At 55.8% G+C, this 25,894-nt stretch overlaps 7 protein-coding genes and 1 pseudogene across 7 annotated transcripts; 4 read left to right on the forward strand and 4 right to left on the reverse strand.

Moving 5' to 3' along the window:
• Positions 1 to 709: 709 nt before the first annotated feature.
• Positions 710 to 2,897, forward strand: DCS_02200 (uncharacterized protein; the record flags this gene model as incomplete). The annotated part of the gene is made up of 4 exons (XM_040799529.1): positions 710 to 1,536; positions 1,610 to 2,013; positions 2,055 to 2,445; positions 2,678 to 2,897. The coding sequence occupies 4 exons, from the start codon at positions 710 to 712 to the stop codon at positions 2,895 to 2,897; spliced, it is 1,842 nt and encodes a 613-aa protein (XP_040660412.1).
• A 6,045-nt stretch (positions 2,898 to 8,942) lies between these two features.
• On the forward strand, positions 8,943 to 9,306 carry DCS_02201 (annotated as a pseudogene).
• Positions 9,307 to 10,816: 1,510 nt separating this feature from the next.
• On the reverse strand, positions 10,817 to 11,993 carry DCS_02202 (uncharacterized protein; the record flags this gene model as incomplete). The annotated part of the gene is made up of 4 exons (XM_040799530.1): positions 10,817 to 10,950; positions 11,121 to 11,206; positions 11,314 to 11,762; positions 11,841 to 11,993. The coding sequence occupies 4 exons, from the start codon at positions 11,991 to 11,993 to the stop codon at positions 10,817 to 10,819; spliced, it is 822 nt and encodes a 273-aa protein (XP_040660413.1).
• A 1,626-nt stretch (positions 11,994 to 13,619) lies between these two features.
• Positions 13,620 to 14,954, reverse strand: DCS_02203 (uncharacterized protein; the record flags this gene model as incomplete). The annotated part of the gene is made up of 1 exon (XM_040799531.1): positions 13,620 to 14,954. The coding sequence occupies one exon, from the start codon at positions 14,952 to 14,954 to the stop codon at positions 13,620 to 13,622; it is 1,335 nt and encodes a 444-aa protein (XP_040660414.1).
• A 1,004-nt stretch (positions 14,955 to 15,958) lies between these two features.
• DCS_02204 (zinc finger domain-containing protein) lies at positions 15,959 to 17,583 on the forward strand (the record flags this gene model as incomplete). Its single annotated transcript, XM_040799532.1, has 3 exons — positions 15,959 to 16,481; positions 16,552 to 16,635; positions 16,691 to 17,583. The coding sequence occupies 3 exons, from the start codon at positions 15,959 to 15,961 to the stop codon at positions 17,581 to 17,583; spliced, it is 1,500 nt and encodes a 499-aa protein (XP_040660415.1).
• A 282-nt stretch (positions 17,584 to 17,865) lies between these two features.
• DCS_02205 (GTP binding protein) lies at positions 17,866 to 19,122 on the reverse strand (the record flags this gene model as incomplete). The annotated part of the gene is made up of 1 exon (XM_040799533.1): positions 17,866 to 19,122. The coding sequence occupies one exon, from the start codon at positions 19,120 to 19,122 to the stop codon at positions 17,866 to 17,868; it is 1,257 nt and encodes a 418-aa protein (XP_040660416.1).
• Positions 19,123 to 19,619: 497 nt separating this feature from the next.
• Positions 19,620 to 20,776, forward strand: DCS_02206 (oxidoreductase; the record flags this gene model as incomplete). The annotated part of the gene is made up of 2 exons (XM_040799534.1): positions 19,620 to 19,890; positions 19,956 to 20,776. The coding sequence occupies 2 exons, from the start codon at positions 19,620 to 19,622 to the stop codon at positions 20,774 to 20,776; spliced, it is 1,092 nt and encodes a 363-aa protein (XP_040660417.1).
• A 520-nt stretch (positions 20,777 to 21,296) lies between these two features.
• On the reverse strand, positions 21,297 to 25,280 carry DCS_02207 (HECT domain-containing protein; the record flags this gene model as incomplete). The annotated part of the gene is made up of 3 exons (XM_040799535.1): positions 21,297 to 22,759; positions 22,819 to 24,953; positions 25,015 to 25,280. 3 exons carry the CDS (start codon positions 25,278 to 25,280, stop codon positions 21,297 to 21,299), a joined length of 3,864 nt encoding a protein of 1,287 aa, XP_040660418.1.
• Positions 25,281 to 25,894: the final 614 nt, after the last annotated feature.

Consider the following 25,894-nt stretch of genomic DNA (forward strand, 5'->3'; position numbering starts at 1 on the left):
CTGACTAGGGCTACAACGAATCAAGGATCGTGAGATGGGTCAGAATCAATCTATTGGTGTTCTTCTTGATGATGTTGTTGCCAACCACAAGGTGTCCTCTGGGCCTGCTTAAATAGGCGCAGATGTGGACACCGCTACGTAACTAACTACCCGGACTTTAACCCCGTTACAGGCCTGTTGACGCGTCGGCGCGACAGAATATTATTAGTCCACATAGGTGTACAAGGCGGACTAGTAGTTATTCACTAAACCATTATTAGTAGTATATTCAGGCAACCAAGACCTGCATCGTGGACAGAACCTATTACCGTACTTGCGTTATGAACAGCTCCTTCACTCCTGTCGGGTGACAACCTCAGCCTCAACGCCTCTCCTCTCCTCTGCTCCCCTCTCTTCTCCGCTTCTTATCAAACCCTACTCGTACTTTTCAGGCCTCGCGAGAGACATTGAATTGACATGAAATGAAAATTGCGTCAGTTGACCTTTCCACCCAAAGGGCCCACCCCACGATGATGACGAACCTGTCATCACACCGCTAAAAGAACAGCCAGCCGCACATGGAAAGGGCACCAGTGACGGCGTGAATCAAGTAGGCTGCCTCCCTGCCTCCCTGCCTCCCTGCCTCCCTGCTTGCTTGTTCGTTTTTTTCTGGCAAGCAAGCGGCAACCTTTTCAGTGCTCATTGCTCTTGGCTTGCGTACGAGAGGGAGATGGACGTGAGCCACGACGACGGCTTATCGCCTGGCGAACCATTGCGCCTTCAGCTCCTTAGCGATGGCCTCCTGGACATGGCAGAGGCCCAGCGAGTTTCGCACGCTCACACGCACCGCCTCAGAGATGCCAATGTCGAGTTGCCCCCATCTTGCACACGCGGCCAGCTTAGCATGGAACCCGAGGCCGTCGACGGGGACGCGTACGACGAAGCTCGGGCCACGATGCTGGCGGTGGAAAAAGGGCTCGCGTTTGATTCCCGCTGTCGCACCAGGGCAACGGCCTTGGAGGCGAAGGCGAATAGTATTCTGCGAGCGCTTAGAAAACGGGACGAGGTTGATATCTACGGCGCGGCGGAGTACCGACTGGGCCATGACGGGCAGACGCATCGACGCTTCGCCGGCGACCGCTTCCTATCCAACCTCGACCTCATCCAAGAGACGGCCCTCTTCAGGGTGGCCCGTCACCTGCCCAAGGGCGCACACCTCCACATCCACTACAACGCATGCTTGCCGGCCGCGGTGCTGCTCGACTTGGCCAAGACGATGGATCGCATGTTCGTCACGAGCGACCTGCCTCTTGTCTCGAGCGACGGCTACGCGAACTTTGACAAGTGCGAGATTCAGTTTTCCCTACTGAGCCCCGACAAGGAGCGTCCCGGCAACGTCTTCTCGGCCGAGTACGAGCCGCGGCGGACCATGGCCTTGGCCGACTTCCTGCGATTGTTCCCGGACCACTATCGACGAGCGACGGCGGATCAATGGCTGGCGGCGAAGCTCGTCTTCCACGAGGACGAGACGTACAACGCCCTCCAGACCGCCGAAGGGTCCGTCTCCGCTTCCGTCGGGACGCGAACCGACGGCCTTGCAAGCTGACCTCTTTCTTTCCCGTCTCACTAGGGCGTGGGTCAAGTTTGACGGCCGAACGAGGATGATGAAGGGCCTCTTCAACTACGAGACGGCCTTTCGGACGTACACGCGACGCTTCCTCGAGGACCTGGCGCGGGACGGGATTTCGTACGCCGAGATTCGGCCCAATTTCATGGCGAGCAACCAGCTCTACCGCGACGACGGCTCGGGGCCCATGGACAACCGGGCCATGATGCAGCTCGTCGTCGACGAAGCCAGCGACTTCCGACGCCGCTCGAGCCTGGCCGGCCGCTTCTTCGGCGGCATCAAGGTCATCTACTGCACCCCACGCGTGTTTTCTCCCGAGCAGATTGCCGACGCTCTCGACGAATGCCTCGAGTTCAAGAAGCTATGGCCCGAGTGGATCGCAGGCAAGTTGGCGGCCGCGCCGTCTTGTCCGCCCGCCCGCCCGCCCGTCCCGGCGCTGACCGTTCAGGCTTCGACATGGTGGGTCAGGAATCCAAGGGGAAACCGTTGAAGGCCTTTGCCAAGGAGCTCCTGGCGTTCAAGAAACGGTGCGCCACCTCTGGGGTGGACATACCCTTCCTCTTCCACTGCGGCGAGACGCTCGAGGTGGGCACCGACACAGACGAGAACCTTGTGGACGCGCTGCTGCTGGGCTCCAAGCGCATCGGTCACGGCTTCGCCCTCGGCCGCCATCCCTTGCTGATGCAGCGGATCAAGGCCTGGGGCATCTGCCTCGAGCTGTGCCCGATCTCGAACGAGGTGCTGGGCCTGACGGCGCGCGTCGGCGGCCATGCCATGTACGCGCTGCTCGCCAACAACGTGCACTGCACCGTCAACTCGGACAACGGCACCCTGTTCCGGTAGGGTCGGCCCCCCTTGCCGCCCGACATGCTTGTCTCTCGGCGCCCTCTTCCCCCCTCTTCCCCCCTCTTCCCCTCTTCTTCCCCACTTCTTCCCCCCTCTTCCCCCCTCTTCCCCCTTCTTCCCCCCTCTTCCCCCCTCTGTCGTGTTCCTTTTCATTTCCCTCGTTTCCACCTTGTCGTACCTCATTTTTCACGTTGCATCGGCTGACGGGCATCGATCGAACTACAGGTCAACGCTGTCGCACGACTTTTACCAGATTATGGTTGGCAGCGCCGATATGGACCTATTTGGATGGAAGCAGCTCGCGCTGTGGAGCATGGACCACGCCTGTCTCGGCGATGCGGAGAAGACGGCCGTGTTGGCCGACTGGCAGGAACGGTGGGAGGCGTTCTTGAGGTGGATGATGGGCGAGTACGGCGATGCTGTCGGTTACCAGGCTCCGCTATAGCTACGAACACGTACTTTGGTATACCCAAGCTGGAGGATACGCACTGCAACGGCACAGGCCCCTCCCCGTCTTGGATGCTGGGCGTACTGTACATGCATGTAAGTAGGCGTAGGATGAATACGAGTCATGTCGTACGATGAGACAAGAAAAACCGTCGTATTCTACTCCGTATTGTGCATGTAATTACCCCGTACTCACTTACGGATACTGTACAATATGTGAGGGTACTCCTACAATAAGTACAGTAAGTACTCCGTATGTGTGCTGTTGAGAGGAGGAATACGAGGAGAGTTTACTCCGTATACGAGGAGAGTTTATACGAGGAGAGTTTAATACGAGGAGAGTTTTGCCGACAAGTTCTCGGTACAGTAAGTAGTACATGTACTCCGGACTTGCAACTACCTTTCTGTATACGGAGTAATACAGTAGGTGTGAGTGCTTGCAGTAAAGTAAGCATTACTCACTTGCACAGTGCATGTACAGTCCAGTACGCACGACGGCTACCGGTCCAAGTTCTCACAGACGGATTAAGTCAGCATCCGCATAGGTGCCCTTTCTTGTAATATTCTGTACTTGCATGCGTGCAGTAATAAAAGTATGAGCACCGAGACCATGCCATTGCGTACACGTAACGTTGTACTACATCTTCACTTATGTACATATAAGTACATGCACACCCCATACCCGAGTATCTGGACCTCCGGCATGACGGACAAGGTAGTATAGGCACTTGGTTAAACACAGTGCAAGTACCGAGTGCATGTGCTTACTGCACACCTATTTGTACTTGCTTCCAACGGATTTCCTGCTTCTCCCCAGACCTTCCGAGGCGGGGCCACGATCCTTCCGTTCAAAAGTTGAGCAGATAAATAGTACTCATGATTGCCAAGGAAGTTCCAAACTGATAAAGACGAGACTGACACTGTGTTTGTGTGTGGTGCCGTAAGTATACGAGGACCCGAATGGAACCGCCTGGAATTGCCCAGGTGCAGTACTTGTACATGTACTTACTCATAATAATAGCACCGACAGAAACTCGATCCTGCCATGTTGCACGCGTGATGGAGTGGCAGATGATGAAGGAAAGAATCGACCTTGATAGGTGTAGGTGCCGACGCGCCTACAAATGCAGATGATCATGCAGGTCCGACGCGCTCATCTCAAGTATAAACTCCCGCCTGCCCGACCAAGCGACAGACGTCAGGACTCGACAGACCTGCTGTTCCTCCAGCCTGCCCTCCCGCCCCGCCCGCCACCTCGCACCGTCTTACGAGAGCCGACACAATGCAGTTCGCCGCTCTCATCAGCCTTCTCGTCCCTGCCGTGGCTGCCTTACCGTCGCAGCTACCCGACACCGACAGCCTAGCGCAGGTAAACATGGCCGCTTTAGAGGTATTAAAGGAGTGCAATATTCTTAGGATAATATCTACCTGTAATTCCCCACAGCCCAATCAGGACGAGTGCAATGCCGAGGTAAGCCCTGCATCTCCTGCCCGTCGTCCAGCCCGCGTCTTAACCATAGAGAATAGTGCAAGAAGTGTACAGGGATTGTAGATGCACCTAAGCTTGCCCCGAGAGAGCTGGCTGGAACGGAGGGAGATGAGCATGGCGGCTTATCCAATACGCCCGACCTGGCCGCTTGGTGGCCTTGTCCATAGTCGTCCTTCCTAGTTATGCATAGCTTGACGAGTTTATCAATTGTTGCTCCCTGCTTACACCATGCCGCCTTTGCACTGCTCTGCCAGGCGATTATTGTCGTTACTAAGAGTTCGCAACAATATGGCCAAACACGTACTTGCCTCTATCTTGTCGTTATCGACCAATAGTATCGGCCAGCTACTAATACGACTAGAGATATGAATGGAGACGGATGCCGAGGAGGTACCGGTCGGCGTAAAGGTTGCTCTTGGCGTATTCGTTTTGTTTCCAAGTATATAATGGAGGAACAACGCGTAAGGTTCGTGCTGATCTTGCAACGCTCAAGCAATAAGTGCCAAGACGAGCCCAACGTGGCTTCGCACTACTATAGCGTGCGCTATGCGGGCTGCTTGCCTCGGGCCGGCCCGATAGATGGGCTTAGCGCTAGTCTCGTACGCACGCGCATCTACAGGTTACTACTTCCTTACTCAAGTATACAAGCACTCTACGGAGTACGGAGTACAAGTATTGCACACTTAGGTGCGAGTACGAGTACAAAGACAACTCGGGAGGCATAGCCGGATGGACGTATTGCCGGCCGAGAAACGAGATAAAATGGCATTCCAGTCGGTCGACGGCTAGCCACAGGCGCAGCCTTTTTCGAGCTGCCGTTAACGATGGAATCATACCCAGGGCGGTATGCATACCCATGCACCGCGCATCTCCTTGTACGGTTGCTCCAGTATATACGCGCAGCTCGCTAACAACGTGCACTGCACTGTCGACTCGGATAACGGCACCCTGTTCCGGTAGGATCGGCCCCCCTTGCCGCCTGATGCGCCCTGTTCTTGCCTCTTTCGTATCCCCTTTTATTTCCTTCGTTTCCACCATATCGCACGTCTTGTTTCACATTGCATCGGCTAACGGGCATCGATCGACATGCAGGTCAACGCTGTCGCACGACTTTTACTAGGTTATAGTTAGCAGCGCTAATATAGACCTATTTAGATAGAAGTAGCTTGCGCTGTAGAGTATGGATTATACCTGTCTCGGCGATGCCGGAAAAGGCGGTCGTATTGGCCGACTGGTAGGAACGGTAGGAGGCGTTCCTTGGGTGGATGATGGGCGAGTACGGCGATACCGTCGGTTACTAGGCTCCGCCATAGCTACGAGTAAGTACGTACTTGTGCATGCCCAAGCTGGAGGATACGCACTGCGACGGTACAGGCCCCTCCCTATCTTGCATGCCGCATGGGCGTGGACGGTACTGTACAGAGGGCGTGGGCGGCACTGTACATACATACACATAGGCCTAGGATGAATACGAGTCTTGTCGTACGATGAGACGAGAAAAACCGCCGTATGCTATTTTGCATATAACTACTCCGTACTCACCTATGGATACTGTATGTGAGGGCACTCCTACAATAAGTACAGTATGTGTGTTGTTGAGAGGAGGAGGAATACGAGGAGAGTTTTGCCTACAGTACAAGTAGGGAGTACTCCGCACAGTAGTACATGTAATCCGTACTGTATGTAGGTCACGACGTTCCGACGGCCACGTGACGGCGGGCGCTCCGACTCCGTAAGTACTGTACTTACTTGCAACTACTGTTCTGCATACGGAGTACAGTAGGTGTGAGTACGTAAGTACTGTACTTCAGTAAAGTACAGCAAGTATTACAGTACTTACTCACTTGCACCGTAAGTATATGCACTCCTCAGGGTGCAGGGTCGACATGTCCGTGCACATATATGTCAATAGTTGTTCACCTAGGTACCATCCAGGACACGTAATACTTTGTACAGTACAGTGCAAGCATCGTCCAATGAGCGCGATATGCGGAACTCGGCAGTGGCAGGAAAATGCGGAATAATGATGATACTATGCCCCTTTTCTTTTCCGCCATGGGGGCTTTCTGGGGTGTGATTCCCTGCGCCGGGCACTGCGAAGCGTCGATGACTTGGGCGCCGTTTTATTGCAGTGCTTGCACAGTGCATGCACAGCCCAGTGCACACGACGGCAACCGGTCCAAGTCCTTAAGTACGCACGGATTAAGTCAGCATCCGTATAGGGGTACTTTCTTGCATTATTCTGCACTTGCATGTATGCAGCACAGAGCACACGCAATAGAGTGAGTGTACTGTAAGTACTTGCACGGAGTAGACGTGCGTGTACTGTACAGTAATAATGGTACGAGCACTGAGACCATGCCAACCTGTACGGAGTACACGTAAGTCGTATTACTACATCTTCACTTACATGTCCTTACATGCACACCCCATGCCCGAGTATCTGGACCTCCGGCATGGCGGACAAGGTAGTACAGGTACTTGGTCGAATACAGCGCAAGTACGGAATACATTGTACTTGCAACTATTTGTAATTGCTTCCGACGGCCTTGCTGCTTCTCCCGGAGCTTCCGAGGCGGGGCCACGATCCTTCCGTTCAAAATCTGAGCAGATAAATAGTAATCATGGTTGCCAAGGAAATTCCAAACTGATAAGACTTAACAATACTGCAGCACGGAGTACATGTACTCATCAGTGCACTGCAAGTAATACCGCGGGTAAACGAAGGAGACGAAGGCGGCCATGGGTCATTACGTATGCGTACCAGAGCGGAGCATCGGCACATGTACATGTACTATACTCGTAAGTAGTCCTAGCATTTACACGTGCACTTACACGTACATGTACATGTATATTGCGTCCGAGCAAGTACAGGTACATGATGGTGTTTGGGGTGAAAATTCATGTAGGTAAAGGCACTCCTCCAAACATAATAATACGTGCTGCAAGTCCGTATTATAGCTGCATCCTCCCCAGGCCCGCACCTCTTGGCGGCAACCATCCATGACGACAATCCACATCACCTGCAGCCCAGCGCAGGCAGGGACGATTCGGAGGCAGCGTTCCAAGATGGCAGGGGAATCACGAAGCATCCTGATGCACATCCATGCACGGCATGCCTGCACCGGTACGCGTCCCGTATCTTTCCAATCCTTCTGTGCAGCCTGCTTGCTTATATGCGGTACACATACACAAGCGCAGGTACGGTAAATACATGTGAAGTAGGTACTCCACACGGAAGTGCAAGTACTTGTACTTACTGTGCGTGCTATGTGCTCTTATGTAGCAGCAAGTACGAAGTACGGTACTGACACTGTGTTTGTGTGTGGTGCGGTATACAGTACGAGGACCCGAATGTAACCACCTGGGATTGCCCATGTGCAGTACTTGTACATGCACGTACTCATAATAATAGCACAGACACTCGCATCCTGCCATTGCTACGCGTGATGGAGTGGCAGATGATGAAGGAAGGAATCGACCTTGATAGTGCAAGCTGGGGAGGCTCCGGATGAAGGGGTAAGTATATTTGCTCGAATGCTCGGTACATGGAGGTGCATTTTCCCCGCACAGGATACCTGCCAGACAGCATCAGCATACCCACGTGTGTTGGTACAGCACTTGTCGTGCCGATCAAGTGTACTGTAGATGTATGCCGGCACATGGAACATTTGCTCCGCACGGCGCTCAAGATTGAATACCCCGGAACGTACGTGTATTTAAGTACTGTACAGTATTACTTGCTCCGTACATGTAAGTACATATTACAACGCACCCGATAATACTGTACAACTACTTCGTGCTCCGCAACATGTCACGGAGTATTACTTAAGTATACAAGCAAGGCACTGTAAGTACGTGGCATGTACATACTTGGCGGTGTACCTGTACTCTGTACAGTGCGCTCCGTACAAGTACTACCGACGTGCACAGTACACCGCAGGAGTGTCATAGCTACCGCCGAGCGCTTGTGCGTGCAGGCGACAACCCAACGATCAGCACGTGCTCATGTACTTGTACTTTGGATCACTCGCGCAAATACAAGTACTATCCAAGCAAGTACGAACAGTGCTTGTGCCTAGTAGTACTTACAAGCACAGTGCACGCACTCGTGGAGTGGCAAATCATTGTACTGTGTGGAGTGCTTGCAGGTACGTTACTGCGAGGCCCACTCGCATCGGTGCACCATCAGCCGCCGAGGCGAGCTAGTCTGTCATCTTCGGAGCAGGCCATTCATTCTCGTAATAGGAACCGTCAGTTATTATCCCATCGCCGAGTACATGTGCACCCTACGCCGTCTTCCCGCGTCAAAGTCATCCTGGTCGTCGGCTGGCGCGCATCCGCCGGAGCAGAATCCCTCGGGGCAGGAGAGTGGAACGACCGGATTGGGCGAGATATCTGTCCGATATACGGACCGAAAGCGCGGATATGCTTGCAATACCGGCTCATATGCTTGGGCGCAGGTGCCGATGCACCTACAAGCGCAGATGATCATGCAGGTCCGATGCGCTCATCCAAAGTATAAGTACTCCCACCTGCCCGACCAAGCGACAGACGTCCCGAATCGCCAGACCTGCTGCTCCTCCAGACCTGCTGCCTCTCCAGACCTGCTGCTTTTCCAGACCTGCTGCTCCCCCAGCCTGCCCGCCCGCCCCGTCCGCCACCTCGCACCGTCTCACGAAAGCCGACACGATGCAGTTCGCCGCTCTCATCAGCCTTCTCGTCCCTGCTATCGCCGCCTTGCCGTCGCAGTCGCCCGAGAGCCTGGAGCAGGCGAATTTTGCCACTTTGGAGAGGTTGAAGCAGTGCAACTTTCTCCAGGTAGCGTCCAGCTGCACTCTCACCTGGCCCAACCACAGCAGGTGCAACGCCGAGGTGAGCTCCGCATCTGCTGCCCGTCGTTCAGCCCGCGCCTTAACCATGGATAATAGTGCATCAAGTGCGGTGAATCGAGCGGAAAGTGCGTTAGATCGCCGGATAGTTTGATCGTCTTGTGAGTGCTCGCCCACGCTGGCCCACGACTCAATCGTCCGGTCGAGCCGCTAACCTTTCAACCTTTCTTCTACAGGGAATGCAAATGCACCTAAGCTTGCGCCGAGAGAGCGGGGCGGGGCGGAGCGAGATGAGCCTGCCGGCTCATCCAAAACGCGAAACTCGACCGCTTGGTGGCCTTGTACATAGTCGTCCTTCCTAGCATCGCATAGCCCGAAGAGTTTATCAAGTATACAACCATACATGTTGCTCCCTCCTACTTGCACCATGCTGCCTTCGCACTCTTCTGCCAAGCGACTATTGTCCTCTCCAAGAGTTCGCAACGATGTGGTCAAGCATATGCCTCCATTTCGTCGTGTCCGACCGACAGTATCGGCCAGCTACTAATAACGACTAGAGATACGACTAGAGACTAATGCCGAGGAGGTATCGGCCGGCATAAAGGTTGCTCTTGGCGTATTCGTTCCGTTTCTACATAAAGGAGGAACACTGCGCGCAAGGTTCGTGTTGATCTTACAACGCTCAAGCAACAAGTGCCAAGACGAGCCCAACTTGGCTTCGCACTATTATTGTGGCGTGCGCCACGCGGGCGGCTTGCCTCGGGCCGGCCCGATGAATGGCTTGGCGCTAGTCTCGCACGCACGCGCATTTAAGTACAGGTAACTGCTTACTTTTATACAAGCACTCTACAGAGTATAAGTATTGCATACCTAGGTGCTAGTACGAGTACACAGACAACTCGGGAGGTATGGCTAGATGGACGCATTGCCGGCCGAGGAACGAGATGAAATGGCATTCCAGTCGGCAGACGGCTAGCCGCAGGCGGAGCCTTTTTCGAGCTGCCGTTGACGATTGAATCATGCCCAGGGCGGTATGCATACTCATGTACCGCGCATCTCCTAGCACAGTGCATGACAATACGTGTGTGTGTGTAGGCGTCGAGACGCCGATTGGACTCCGCTTGTACTTAGAGATGATGGCCATTTCCCGCCCATAAGGGTAGGTGGCGACGGCTCTTCGCCCACTATTCCGTCGTATCCCTTCGGGTCAATGCTTTCTATCGGTGCCGGCCGCTCAATTGCCCGAATTGCGTGACGAGCTGGCGAGCAGATCCACGAGAGCTGTGACAAAGTTCCAACGCCAGTATCGTACAGCGCTCGCCGCTTGGCTTAAACGACGCAGACGCGAGGCTGCAAACTTGAGTAGAACAAAAGTGTATTGAGATTCGCAAGCGAAGCGCAATTTGGATGCTGCGGAGGAGGGATTGCATCCATTACTCGACCTCGCACCCAGCCTGCGACGACTAAACGGTCCATGGCGATGGCACACTCCAGCAGCCATGATGGCGCCCGTGGCGGATTGTCCTGCTCGGCTCGCCTGCCCGTGCCTGTGTGAAGCGTGCGTTGATTGTTCGTGGCCGGACGTGCCTTGTTTGTTCATAATCGGCGCGGCGGATCGGCCGAGTGCGGAAACGCCAGGCTTGGTTCCTCGGCCGTCACCAATTGCGACTCCTCATCCTCCGCCTTCTCGTCGCCCTTCTCCATCACCCCCTGAACCATGATAGCAACCACTGCCACCAGGAGAGTGAAGTCTTCGGGGGCGGATACTTCATAGATTCAGTAGCCACGGGGAAGTCGACGTGCAAGTCGGGATCGTGGCAAAGTTTCCTTCTCTCCCACCCAGCGATAAGTGATGACGCTGGATCTGGGTCCTGACCGCTATATTCGGTAGGAATCCGACCTTCCTCGGCCAGTCTCCTTCTCGCCATGGTGCGCAACTGGCTTGCCTGGTCACTTCGAAAGCAGTAATCGACCATATAGGTCGGGCTGTGACGGAATTATTATTAGCCCCTCACACGCCCCATCGTAGGGCTCCATTGCGGTGAAAGAGGGGGGCCGAGGGAAGGAAAGGAAAGGAAAGAAGGATCACATACCCGACGGAAGGGTGCATCAAGTTGGCAATAGTAAATTTATCGTGTCCCAAGCCTAACCAATGGCCAACCTCGTGAGGGAGGAGATGTGGGTTCGGGTCGATCTTGCCGTGCTCCTTGTGCTTCCAATCGTAAAGGTTGTTCATCGAGATTCGAACTCCATCCATCTTTTCTAAGTTTTGGTCAATGCGAAGCTGGGGGTCTTCCGGGGGGTTAATGGCATAGCCCCCCGAAAGATATATTTCCAATGCGGTCGGCAGATAGAGGACGTTGAGGGTGGATGAGCCACCGACGTGTACCCTGGCCAGTATTTCGGCCGCCTGTTGTTCATTCACCTTTGTGTGCAGGCAGTCGACATCGGAAAATTTGTGCAGCCTTGCCAGCTCGAAGTCGACGCGCAAGGGCTCGAACTCTGCGTTCAGTGCCTCGATGGCCGACACGACATCCGCTTCCTGTGTAGTCGCTCGTCAGCACCCGTATCCTAGCCACTCGTCCTCTCCTCCTTTCCCACGCCACGGACTCTACCGTACCGTTCCACACCTGACGCCTTGTGGGCAGCAAAGCGCGACGGCGACTGCGAAGTGGTACATCTCAATGCCCGTGCCCACTGCTAGCCCGCTCTCGCCTTGGTTCGAGGCACGAGCGGCGACGGCCATGAGACTGGCGATGAAGAGGGACCGCATGATGCCGATGAAACCGAACTCGCCCCCCGTGATTGTAGGTCGACCTTGAGTGACTGGTCGTCGTGACGGTCGGTCGGAGAGATGGGAGGATGCGTGCCCATTTTATCGCTCAAACGCCGACACACCATGGGATCCCCGAACCCGGAATGACAATTCGGTGCACCTTGCAGAATATTCCTCCTACCATTACTGCCAAAGACGAGCAGCGTCGTATGTCCGGTCACGATGGAGCCTCTGAAATGATGACGGACAGGGGCGGAGGTGCAATTTGCCTGCACAGTGGCAACGTGTGATCAATGATGGTCGTAATAAATGTGCTTGCATGTAGGGTACACTCACAGCAGGTATTACTTAGTCCTGGAAGTAATGGGTGGTGACTGGACAGGCCAGGGGCCGAGAACATGCTTAAGCATGTGGAAGGATTTGGATGGGGCCATGGCGCATGTTATCCTTGCTGTCAACCCCAAATTAACCACCATAACTTGCCCAAGTACAAGTATTAATTACTCCATATCCGTACTCCGTATCCGTACTTATATGGTCATATATTTCATCATCGCGAGAATGGATTGAGGACAAGCCACAACCGTGTCATAGCCGTCTTGGAAATGCGAAAGCAATCCCTGCTATCCATTCTGGGCGTCCTAGCAGTATTGATAATACTTGTACAACTACGGAGTACTTGTATCCAAGTACTTACTTACAGTACAGTACTTGTACAGTACTTGGGCATCAACTCGTACGCGTACAAGTCCGGATGCTTGTACAAAATCGTTCGCGATCCCAAGTACGTAATTACGTACGTGTACAAAGGACCGTGCATCTACGTGCAATGGAGTGCGCCTAGGAGCACGAGGTATGAATGCTGGTAATTACTCGACAACTCATGAAAGTAGTTGTAAACCTACTACGACATGCAAGCACATACTTAGGTACTTGGTATACATGCATGTACAAGATGTACTGTTAAGTACACACTGTAATTACAGTAAGTACTGTATGCGAGAGTAAACAAGTAATTAGTGTACAAAGTACGGAATATTCTAGGTACCTACAAGTACTCGCCTTATTTATTGGGCTGGCTGCTCCGGGTCGTTTTTGCGACTGTGCGCCATTCACGTATTATTACTGTACAGTATCCTTGATGTCCTGAAGCTTCAACAACATCAGTAATACTTAGTTGTACAACGTAAATGCAAAAGCACGAGTACTGTACTCCGTACTTGTAAATAAGTAAACTAGGCGTACTGCAGGTACCGTGGTGTATTACATGTAGGCCCAATATGGAGTGCAATCCCCGAAAAAGAGCCGGAAAAGGTGGACTAAATTTCAGCATTGCTACCTGCCAAGCAAGAAACAATGTCTTGTAATTACAACTGCATGCACAAGTACGGAGTACTCCGTACGTACTTACTTACAGTACTTACTTACCGTACTCCATTAAACTACAGTATATGCAAGCACTACAACTTTTCACCTGCAGCACTGTATTCGCCGAGGCTAGGCATTATTTGATTATTCGATTGGCCAGCGAAACTCTACAAATGCGAATGGATTGTACCCACAGCCATGAATGCAACGCCCCCATCATTGGCGCAAGCATCGCTAGCAACATGCTACCCAGCTTTAGTCATCAAAGTAAATGCCCTTCTTCTCGTGAATGTCAATCATGCCGCCCTTGAAGCTGCCCCTCTTCTTCTTATTCTTTTCCTTCGTGAAGCCCTTGCCCTTGGTCACGATGAGGTCATCGTACGCTCGCTGCGAGTAGTCCATCGACACGTAGTCGTTAGAAGAAAACCTCGCATCCACCTTAATATCTTTGGGGATCCGGGAGAAGCGCTCGCCTTGCGCCTTCTTGCCACCTTTGGCCCCTTTGATCGCCGGATCAGGGGGCAGGGGGGGATTGGTTGTCGTAATCTTGGGCTGCGGAGAGCCCTCGAGTGTCACCGACGTGTCGGACGAATCTTTGTTGGCATTCCTCTTGACCTTTGGCTGGTCCTTCTCAGAGTCCGAATCCGAGTCCGAGTCCGAGTCCGAGTCCGAGTCCGAGCTGTCCGACTCCGGCAACGCGACCTTGGCCGCGACCTTGGCCTTGACGGGCTTGCCAGAATCGGAGTCGGAGTCGGAATCAGAGTCAGAGTCGGAATCAGAGTCAGAGTCGGAATCGGAGTCAGAGTCGGAAGAGTCAGAGCCAGAGTCCGAGCCCGAGTCCGAGTCCGAGTCCGTGCCGGAGTCGGATTCAGAGTCGGAGTCGGAACTGGAGCTTGAGCTGTCCGATGAGTCACCATCCACGTCCATCTTGCCACCATCCGAGGTTGGCGTCGTCGCGGCGGCAGTCTTTTGCTTCTTGGCCTTGGGCTGGTTTTCGGAAACCGAATCTGAGCTCGAGTCGGAGTCAGAGTCCGACGAGCCTGAATCCGACGAACTGGAGCTGGCAGGTGCCTTGCGCTTCAGGCTCGCAGCAGGTTTTTTCGCCGTGTCGTCTTCGCTGTCGCTCTCACTCTCGCTCTCGCTTTCGCTAGAGTCGGAACTGGAACTGGAACTGGAGCCGGAGCCGGAGCCGGAGCTTGATTCGCTTGAGCTGTCCGCGCCATCGGCTTTGGCCTTCCCTTTCGAGGCTTTCCAGGACTGATAGACTTGGGCAAGCGTCTGGTTGCTACCACCATGGCCGGCCTTCAGCCCACTCTGCTCGCGCTGCTTTTGAAAGGCCGCGTGGGCCTTGCTGAAGGAGTTGTCGGCGAGGAACTTCTCCACCAAGTCCAGCAGCTGTGCGGGAGGGACCGAGACGGTGCGCTTGGAGCCTTCCTTCTTAGCGGAAGCCGCCACCTTGCTGTCCTTCTTGGCCATCTTTCCGGCCGAGCACTTGGATCGCTTCGTCGAGTCGCCGTCTTGTGCCGTTGCCGCAACGAGCCTCTTGTTGTCGCTGTTGTTAGAAAAAAGCCAGGAGGGCGGCGACGACATGTGCGTTGGCGGCGGCGATGAGCTGGCTGATGTCGCTCGCTAAACACGAAATCGGAGTCGCAATGTCCTCAGGTCAGGCGAACGTCTTGGGACCAGAAGAGGAGGAGGATACGATTGCTTTCACGAGCACTTTGCTTGAAGCAGGCACCAGACCTGGAGAGGGAGCAACGAAGGTGGGCTGCCTGGCAGAAAAAATTCTGTGGACACCGCCTCGAGCCAGACTCGGTGCCAGCTAATAAAGTGTAGCCGCCAGGGGTCCTTGAGTCCTTGGTGGGGGCGATGATCGAACTGGGGGATCTTATCGCTAATCAAGGACAAAACTTGCGCCGAACTCCGATGCTACTGACACGACCCGCAACATCATAACAGGAGGACTACTTACGTACTGTAAGTGCTGTACTCTGTACTCCGTACAGCAAATACTAATACTGGGCTCCGTCCATACTCGCAAGGTACTTGCTTACTTTGTTGTACTCAGTCCTTGTACGGAGTACCTGTACGGAGTACTCTGCTGCACGTGTAAGTACTGTAGGTAAATAAGTAACAAGTATGGAGTACAGGAGTATTGTTATCAAATGTACGGAGTAATTACTCCGTGCTCCGTACATGTACAGTACACATGTACTCTGTATCTATTATTATTGCACAAGAACTGTACGTAAGTACTAAGTACAGTACTCAAGTTCAGTACTTGTACTCCGTAGGTACAGTACTTGCAGTACTTCGTACAGTATTACTTCTTGTTTCCCGACTGCCAACTCGCTCCACCAGACCTAGTTGTACGTACGACCATCATCCATACCTCCTTTCCGCCGTTCGTAGAAGCGTTTCAAACTGTCATCCGCCTATGTTTTCTGCGTCCGTACCGTCCGAACTCGTCAACATTTCGCTTGCACCCATCCGTTTGCTCGAGCCGTACGTGATACGAGCGAGGGCGCGCTAATCGTCAAGCACGGCCGTCGTGTCCTTGCGTTGCTCACGTCGGTTGCGTCCTGACCTGAACAATGCACGCAACGAAGCGCAAGTTCAACGCCTTGCTCCAGGGCCTCAGCAGCCCAAGGTCCTCATCGGAAATGTTTTCTCCCGACGCCATCCATGCCGACACGCGACGCGGCAATGCCGTCAACCTATCCCACGACGAGCTCCTCCAAAAACGGCGTCGTCTGGGATTCCCCGATTCGACAGCGCCAGCCGCCTACAACCCGTCCCATACGTCCACCTTGTCCAATGTCGTCCTGAGACGATCCACGACTCAGGCTGCTGCCAACAAGAGCAGCGGTACGCTGGCAAAGTACTGCCCCAGCGATCGGGACGAGCTGTTGAAAAGGCTCGCCACATTCCAAGAGCTCACCCACTGGACGCCCAAGCCGGACCAAGTCGGTGAAATTGAGTGGGCGAAACGTGGCTGGGTGTGTCATGGGAAGGAGACGGTTCGGTGTGTGTTGTGTCACAAGGAGCTTGTTGTCAAGCTAAATCGCAAGGAGGTGGACGGGAAAGAAGTGCCCGTGCTGGTATCGTCTGAAATAGGTAATACGCCGTTTCCTATCCTGCCGCGCCATGACATTGTGGGCACGCGAAGCTGACGGACATGTTGCAGAGGGCACCTTGGCAGACAAGTACGTTGGCCTCATTGTCGATTCGCACCAGCAAGAGTGCCTCTGGCGGAAACGGGGATGTGACGGTAAGCAGGCGCCCTTGTTCGAGTCCAGTGTCGGAACCTTGCCTAACTCGTTCAGATTCCTTACTACGTCTATCCTTTTCAAGCGCTAGAGCTGTGCTCACTGCGTTGCGGCAACGATATGACGAACTATGCTCGAGATCTGCTTTCCTCCCCTACGAGTTCAACTTGCGGCTCCCAGACAACCTCAATCTGGATGGAATACTGTCCCAGCTGCCACCCACCTTTTTCAACGAAGCTGCCCCGTTCGAATCGGAGACCTCCCCTGCGTCTGCCGCTCGGCCCGTCAACAGGGCTGCCCTTGCGCTTGCCCTCATGGGTTGGCAAGGCTTGTCCAATGCTCGCATCGGTTCCGTCCCGAACTCGGCATCATGCCACACCTGCCTTCGACGGTTGGGGCTTTGGATGTTTAAGAGCAAGGAGATTGATGACAACGGTACGGTGCTCGTCCCGGCACCCATGGATCATCTTGACCCCCTCAAGGAACACCGATATTTTTGTCCTTGGAAGAGCGCCCAGGCTCAGACGAGGGACGCCGCGAGCTCCGTGGCCGGTCCCAACTTGGCAGGCTGGAGCACCCTTCTTCAAATGATAAAGAATGAGCAGGGGTTGCGAAATGTGTACGGGGGTCAAAGCAAACGACTTGGGCGATTTGTGGCCGATGATAAAGGCCCGTCCAGTCCAAGCGCCGGCGTTGCGACGGCATCGGCGCCCGAGACCCCGGCCGGCCGAGGCAACCCAACCAGTCCGGGCGCGACGGCACAAGATACAGGCTACCATATTGTCGAGGAGGATGAAAGGGCGCGCGATGCCAAGGACAAGGAGCGATGGGCGAGGCTGCGAAAGGTCAAGAGTCTCTTTGATTCCAAGGGGGTCAGGAAGCTACGGCATCCCCTCAAGAGACCCGGAACGGGGAATTCAAGCAACTCGGCCGATGGCCCCCGATCCTGATGCCACAACTGATTCTGTTCTTGCCAAGGATTGCTTGGAGGGAAGCCCGTCAGGTGTTGGCAGTAATTGTTTCGACAGCTAAGAGTAATATATCTTGGTCACGACGTGTTCAGAAGCGACGTCTTGGTTAACTGCCTTGTCTTCGTGGTGCGGGAACCTTGAAGGTGACACCCGACGCGATGATGGCGACCCGGCACGATCTCACGGCCACTGTGCCACCCTCAGCGCCCATCCCTCCGCCCGAGCGTCTAGCGAACAAGGCAGAGAATGCCGGCGTCGGGCTCACTTCCACTGAAGGTCTTCAAAGGAGACGATGGGGCCGCTGTAGTTCACAGCCTCGGCTTTCTCCGTCACCTTGTCGTCGATGGTAAAGCCGGCGATTTCGAGAATTCCGGCGCGGACAGCACCGATGCCGCCGCCGTTGCCGATCCTGCCCGGGCTATCCATACCAGCAGCGGTGATGAAAACATCCGACGTAGCACCGGAGTCGGCCCTCCAAGCGCCCCCGACGGACTCGTTCAGCGCACCCAGTTCGTCGAGCAGGGCTTCGGCCATGGTACCGCAGGCCGTAGGCCAACCGCGGCGCGCCTTGTCGGCCTTGGTGAGCACGACGAGGGTACGCATGTTGGCCTCGGCGAGAACTTGGAGTAGCCACCTGTCCTGAGGCATCAGCTTCTTCTTCTCGGACGAGAGAAGAACGACGGCGCCGCGGAGCATGCGGCGCGCCTCAAGGTACTTGAGGATAGAATCGCCCCAGCTGGCCTGGCTCCTGAAACCATATCCGGGCGTGTCAACAAGGACGAGGCTGTGGCGCGGAGGCGCACTACCCTTGCGGACGAGCTCCCTCGGCGTCTTGGGCGGTGGACCCACGGCGAAGGCGTTCATGAGCGTCGTATGCCCGGGTCTCTGGCTCACTCTGGCGGCACTGGGCCGGCCGACGAGGGCGTTGAGGAAAGATGACTTGCCGACGTTGGAGGCGCCAAGAACGACAACCTCGGGCACGTGCACGTTGAGGGCGTGGTGGTGCAGGGCTTCGGCCGAGTAGAGGAACTGGCAGCGATGCAGGAAGAAGCGCTCGGCGGCGGCGAGCTGGTGCGTCTCATCGCGCGTCGGCGTCGTCGTGATGGGGTGGATGGAGCCATGCCGGATAAGCTTGTACGAGGCAAGGGAACGTGAATCTGTGGCGATGTCCTTGATGGCCTGTTGCACGGCTGCGCTCCTGTCTTGCATTTTTTCAGCAGCCTCTTCAGCAGCCTTTTCAACAGCCATGTTTTCAGCGAACGGCTGCAGCTTCATCACAGCGTGCCCCGGTTGCTTAGCTTTGGGCTTAGGTATGTCGTCTGCCATACGATCAAGCGTAGCCGCCACTCCATCATCTTGTAAACCAGAGTGTCTCCGGGTCCTTCGCACAGTGCCTGGACGTTGCCTGATGGCACAGGCGGCCGAAAGGCAAAAGTGAACTCGTTGGCCGTGGCGAATGATGTTCCAGACTGGGCACCGCAATACATCTGAGATGGGCCGCCTCCATGATGGCAGCATTGTATCTCATGAGCGGGTGGGACGTGGGTGTTCCATGGCCGCAGAAACCGTGCGTTGTCCCGAAGCTGGAGGATTGAGTCTGCTGTGGATAGATAGAAATAACGCCTGTTCCACCAGGTTTCTGCCCAAGCACCGCATGGTGAGACATCAGAGTTCGAGAAGTTTGTGGCACGCTGCTTACATAATAAACTCGTGCGACCCTCAAGACTCTGGCATCCACCTTGCTCCGTCCACATATCGTCATACTTGTGCCCTCCTCACCCAACCTTGCTAGTTCTGATATCGCATCTTATTTCCTTTACATCATTTCCAACTCATTTGGCGCCGATTTCATATTCAACTTTGATGTAGGATAGACAGTCAAACAATAGATGCGGCGGGTCCCACTCAATCTCTCATGATATGGTAATACGCTCCCAGGGATCTGGTATGCTGGGCTTCATTTCTCTCAAACAATCTCCTCTCAATTGCATCCAAGTTCAATAGCCAACCCCACGATGACGGTCAACCTCGCCGAGCTGGACGCCCACGAGCAGCCTTCAGATAAAATGCGAAGCGAGTGGAAACAATTCTCGCGTATGGAACCTGAGGCCTTGGTTCGAGACAGTCGCATCGACGATCCCCGCTTGCCACTGGAGCAGAACGGCTTCCAAACCGCAGGGGTGATCACCAAAGAGCAACTTGCCGACGCCTTCTCAAGGTTGGATCCGGAGTATGCAAGTCATGCCCAGGAAGACGCTGCGATTCTATTCCACCCCTTGCTCCCGGGTATGCCCACCCCCCCCCCCCTTTTGCCGCAGCGCCTGAAAGGGTGAAGACCGACGCAAATGCAGGCCTCCTTGTCGTTCCCGCTGTTGTGCCGCCCTCGGTCCAGACCGGCCTGCTCGACAGGATGCTGCACCGCGATCTCAGCAACCCCCAACACCAGACCAATATGGACCTGCACTACACTCTCGCCTCGCCACCAGCCGCCCCCTCGCAGTCCCTCTTCTCACTCGCGCCAGATACGCCTGCCCTCTTCACGCCAAAGGATCCGACCGTGCACAAGCCCCTCTCAGCGCGCCAAGTCCTCCATCGGCGCCTGCACTGGGTCACCTTGGGCGGCCAGTACGACTGGACCAACCGCGTCTACCCCGACGGGAAGCCGCCTTGCTTCCCCCACGACCTTGCTGGCTTTCTCGAGACCCTTTTCCCGGAGACGCAAGCCCAGGCGGCTATTGTCAACTTCTACAGCCCTGGGGACACCATGATGATGCACCGTGATGTCAGCGAGGAGACGGACCGCGGCCTCGTCAGCTTGAGCCTGGGCTGCGATGGCCTCTTCATGATTGCGCCGAGTGGGCCGGCCCTGTCCCCCGACGATATCCAGCACCCCCAGGTGGAGGGAGAGAGGGGAGAGGAGGCAAAGGAGAGAGACTGGGTGGCGAGGGAGGCAGAGGGCAAAGAGTACCTGCTGCTACGGCTGCGGTCCGGCGACGCGATCTACATGACGAAAGAGTCGCGATATGCCTGGCACGGCGTGCCCAAGGTTCTGAAGGAGACGTGCCCGGACTATCTCGAGAGCTGGCCGGCTGCAGATGGACATTTTGCCGAATGGGATGGGTGGATGCGGAATAAGCGAATTAACCTGAACGTGAGGCAGATGAGAGACTGACCAGCGCCGGCCCTTCCGTGAGTGCGCAAAGCTACCTTCTCATCAAGGCTTGTGGAAACCATCATCCGCGCTTCACATCCGGGTGTCTCCGAGTGGTGGCTGTAGCGGGCTTCGTTACGACCATGGAAGGCCCCAAACATCCGTGGATGTTGATGTAGGGGCCCTTTGCACCACTACATATAATGTTGAAATGGTTCCAGACACCCTAGAGAGGGTTCACAATGTCACCAATGTGGCCAACCATGACCATATTTTTCTATACTAATGCAGTCAAGCGGCAGGCAAGGTGCCGTTGCAGACCATGGATTTTGTAACGCCTCACTCCCAGCTTTGCGATAGTTAATTACAGAAATGCTTTCGCTAGGAAAAAAAGGGGATGATGAAATGGTGTAGGTGTAATCGGTAGCTGCCATCCGTGATGCTGCACGCTCTACTTGTGTACCAACACGCTGCGCTGTATATCGTCGAGCGTCGAAGGCGAGGGCGAGGGCGACGCTCCCGACGCCCCTGATCCGTTCGGCTACGCAAAGCCAAAACCTTGGGCGTTCTCAAGCGCCATGCCGAGTCGCTCTCGCAACAGATCCTTGTCCTTGTACTCCGGCAGGAGAAGAGTTCCGTAGCACGTGTACGCCGTCGGCAGGTGACCGCCCTTGCCGGTCTCTTCTCCGTTTCTCTGCACCACAAACTGCAGGTTCCGCATGCCGCCGACGGGTACGCGATCGGATGCCGTGACAAACTCAAGAAGCTTGCGCTTCAGCCGGTCGTCATACCGTTTAACGATCGACCAAAAGTCCTTGATCGTACGGTGCGACGAGTCCCATCCGACATAGCGGGCGTGTCGACGGAGTTCCGAAATGTTGATCTCCTGCACACCCTCCACCAGAGATTGCAGAGTCGCCGGCGACAGCAGCGACAGGGATTTACCGTCGAGGCAAGCCCGGAAACCGCGCTCGAAGGCGAGGTACTGCGGCCTCACCGAGACATCCGTCAAGTAACGAATATAGTCGCTGACGTAGTCGTTTCGGTTGTCGTTTGTCACCAGCGGTGCCTCGTCCACCATCGACCGGACCGAGGGCTCGCCGAATAGACCGCGAGGCCATGACGCATGCTCCTTGGCCATCTCGCGGGTGATGTGGGTGCCAAAAGACGATACGGAAAACTCGTACGTCCGGGCAAAGACGTCCTCGATGAGGCCCTCGTTCTCGTCCCACTCCAGCAGCGTTGTGAGCCCCGCGGCGAGCTCCGGCCAACCATCGGCGACATGATAAAGCTCATTCACCGACTGGCCCAGAAGCTTCCGGTACAGGGCATTGGGGAACGTCAGCGGCAGCGTCAACCCATTGTACACGGCGAGCGACACGAGGAGGCCCATCATCTCAAACTTCCAGTCCTCGACAACAGAATCCGGCACGAACCATGCCATCCGGGTCCGCTCGTCGATGGTGAACGCTCCGTACGTCGGATCGAGGCACTCGGCGATGGCCATCCTGAAGAACTCTTGTTGCACTCCGCCCGAGTCGAAACCCTCCTCGCCGCCATCTTCCCCCAGGTGGATCTTAAGGGGCCGTAGCAGCTCTCGTTCCTGTCGTCGCCAGAGTTGGTCGAACGCATCCCGGATGACGGTCTGTCGGCCAATGTCCAGCACCAGGTACTTGGAGGAAGCCGTTCTGAGCAGATCCTGCAGCACGACCTTGTGGTGCGGGTTTGTCACCAGGCTGCCCGGATCGACGATGGCATTCATTCTCGTCTTGAGGGAGCTCGACTCCTCAAACGTCCTGCTCATCTTCGAGAAGTTGATGGAACGGAAGAAGGTGACGGCAGTTTCGGGCGAGAAGAGATAGGGATAGTCCAGCAGGTGGTGCCGTTGCCTCGTCGACGTGAAGCCTGTCCACGCGACGGGCATTTCCAACGTGTCCAGTCTGTCGGAGAAGTAGTCTACGCGAAACTGGACATCTGGCACGAGAAGGGTGTCCCTTTTCTCATCTTCGAATTCGTCGAGTTAGCAATGCTGTCAACTGCACCGGCGCGCCCCGAGTACATACACATGGTCTCCATCAAGGACATTGCCCCGTAGAAGGGGCCATCGCTGGAAAATTCGGGTTCGCCATCCCAGTCCTGGAGCAGGATCGTCCTTGCCCAGTCCAGAAGCAGGGTCGGCATCCGGGCCTCGTGCAACAGACGGTCTTGTGGAGCAAACTCGAGGATGTGAGCAGCATCGCTGCCGAGCGAATCGAGCTGGCGCAGCATCGGACGTAGGATATCGAGATCGCCGCATTCGGTATCGACCGTCGAGTCGCACTCGGCGACGTCGACAAAGTACCTGCGCGCCGTGATGGCACAGAACAGCCGGCGCGCAAGGCGCAAGGCGAGATCGTTGGAGAATGCGTCCTCGTATTCGAGACACATGGACGGAGGCTGCCTAATCGCCGTGCCACGACCACCGACGACTCCGTGGGAACGAATGCGCGACATGTCGAAGAGGGTCTTCGTGTCGGTGACGTAAGGAGCCGACGCAACCAGGGCGTGCAGGCAGACCGACATGACGCAGGAAGCCTCAAAGTTGGTCAAGGGAGCGGCATCCCCGGAAAAGAGATTCGACGCCTGCGAACGAAGGCTCTTGAGCGCCTCGGGTGGCACAAAGAGGCACCTCGCCGCCAGCCACAAGCTGTGCAGCACAAGGCTCGGTGCCACCCTGGTCATCCGGAGCATGCAGTACCACATGGTAAGCGAATCGTACAGCTTCCCATCCTTGGTGAACGACCCGACAAGCGATCGAGGGTTGCTCAGCACGTCGAAGAGCGTCTGCTCGTTGAAAGCCTTCCACTGCCGTCGGGGCACTGTGCTGTCGGACCGCCGCCGCCGCGGAGCAAGCTTGCGCTGCCTATTCTGGGGAGCCGGAAACGACTCGGCGGGGGAAAGGGGGCCGACGAAGCGCTTCTCAAACGTGTAATCTTCTTGGAAGACGTCGCATATGAAATCGACAACTTCAACGTCGAGACGGGGCAGGGACTGAGGCAAGAGGCAATTCCTCCGTTCCGAAGCGTCCATGACCAGGTCGTCGACGTCGACACCGACTTTTGCCGGCGACCTCAGCGGACTGCCGAGAGGGCTCGTGACGGTGTCGGTGAGGTCGTCCGAGTCTTCCTTGTCGGACGAGCCCGGGTCCACGACGACGTCGTCGACGGGTTGGGGCGAGAGACAGGGCACATTCTCGAAGAAGGCCGGCTTCAGGGGAAATTCGGGTAGCGGTCGGGACATGGCGTTGGGTGCCATCCTCGCCGTATGAGGATGAAAGCTGTTGAGGGGTTGGCTCTTGGGCGTCGATTTGCTTTCCTCCCTTGGCGCAGGCGTAGGAAGGGGCTCGACCGACGCCCTCCGGTTGGACGTTGACGGAGCTCGCACCGAGCCTCTTGAACCATGTTTGGGCTTGGCAGGGGTCCTAGTCGGTGGTGCAAGTTCCTCCTGCTGCGAAATTGGCACGGCCTTCTCGCGGATATGCTTCGTGGACCTGGGCTTGCCGTCTTGCCGGGGTATTCCGTCCAGCGATTGGCGGCTGTCCGGGGATCTGTGTGCTTCTCGAACAGTGGTGGTATCATGCCCCTCGGCGTTGGGAGACGGTTCCACCTGGCCGATTTCGGCGAGCTCCTTGGAGATGTGCTCGATTCCTTGCGGCGTGAGCCACTCGAGCATCTTGAAGGCCACGGTGCCGAATGCAGCTGCCGCAAATGAACGATGGTCCTTACACGTGGCACGTTCGTGGATGCTCAGCTTCGGCGCCGGTTCCGCAGTAGCAGGGGACTCTTCCCGATTGGCGTCGCCTTGTACGCTCGGCATCGCGGCCTGCTCACTCATCGAGGATGAGGAATCGGGGTGTAAGTCCTTTTTAGGAGAGTGTTGGGTCTTTGGAAACTGGTCGGTCGTGGATGCAGGCAAAGGAAATAGGGCGGAGAAGACGAGAGTATTCACCGCGACGGGAGGGTCGTTGGAGCGGCGGAGGTATGGGCAGAGGCCTCTGTCGGGGTTATCCTGGCTCGCCAGGTACACCGCCAACGTCCTCGCGCTGTTGGGGCTGTATCGTCGGATGGGCGACTTGCCGACTAGTCGCTTTCGTAAAGTGAAGCAGGTCGAGGTCGAACATTGCTTGTTGCCGCAGCCTTCGCGAAGCTGAAGGACGTATCTGCCATGACGGTCAGGACGAGTCGATGGGGCGGGAAGGATCTGTCTCCGATCTTGCTCACCTTGCAACCAGCAGCTGAAATCCGTGCCGCCGACTCGCTCGATGGATGGTGTAGACGCGGTGGGGATTGTCAACGTCTTGGACGAGGTCTCGGAGGCCTTGGGGAGCGTCATGGGGAAGGCGGGCGAATGGGGCCTCCCGCCAGAGGCCAGCGATCAAGTCTTCCTGATCCAGAGGACCGCGACGGCTTTTCCTATCGCCACGACGGCCGTGTGCCGGTTCGACGAGATCCGCGCCGGCCATCGAATGCAGATTCGAGGGACTCATGGCTGCCTGCTGTCGCTGCGGAAGGACGGTTGAATGCTACGCATAGGTGCGAGTGCCGCGCATGGCGCTGCCGATTGATGGAAGTGATTATTTCCGACCGAGAACGAATAGCGATGAGCACTCGTCGAGGATGGCGTGGTCAAGGCAACGCAGAGGAGAGTTGACGATGTTGGCGGAACGGGGATGGCGCCAGCGGTTGCGTCGCGAAGGTTGCGTCTTCGTGGTGGCGACTAGTACAGTAGTTTGATCAGGTATGGTTTGTAATATGTACATGTACAAAGAGAGTGAGAGATTGGTTCTGGTACAAAGAGAGTGAGAGATTGGTTCTGGCACCATCACATCGCAGGTACATGTACTCGGCACCTGGTATCACGTGGAGACTACCTCGGCGTAGGTGCAAGGCCTTGCTGGCCTGGCGTAACGGCCGCCGTTGAGCGTGTAGCGAGTACTTGCCAGTAGATTGGCCGCTGCGCTGCGCCCTTGCCAGCCTGCTGCTCCACTGCCACACCACTGGGCAGCCTGCAGTTGACTATGAGCACTGCCGAACCTAGATGTACATGTACATGCACTCGAACGAGTATACTGTAACTGTGCAATGTACGGAGTACTTACTT

The sequence above is a fragment of the Drechmeria coniospora genome, chromosome 01, assembly GCF_001625195.1.
Source record: "Drechmeria coniospora strain ARSEF 6962 chromosome 01, whole genome shotgun sequence".
NCBI classification, from domain to species: domain Eukaryota; kingdom Fungi; phylum Ascomycota; class Sordariomycetes; order Hypocreales; family Ophiocordycipitaceae; genus Drechmeria; species Drechmeria coniospora.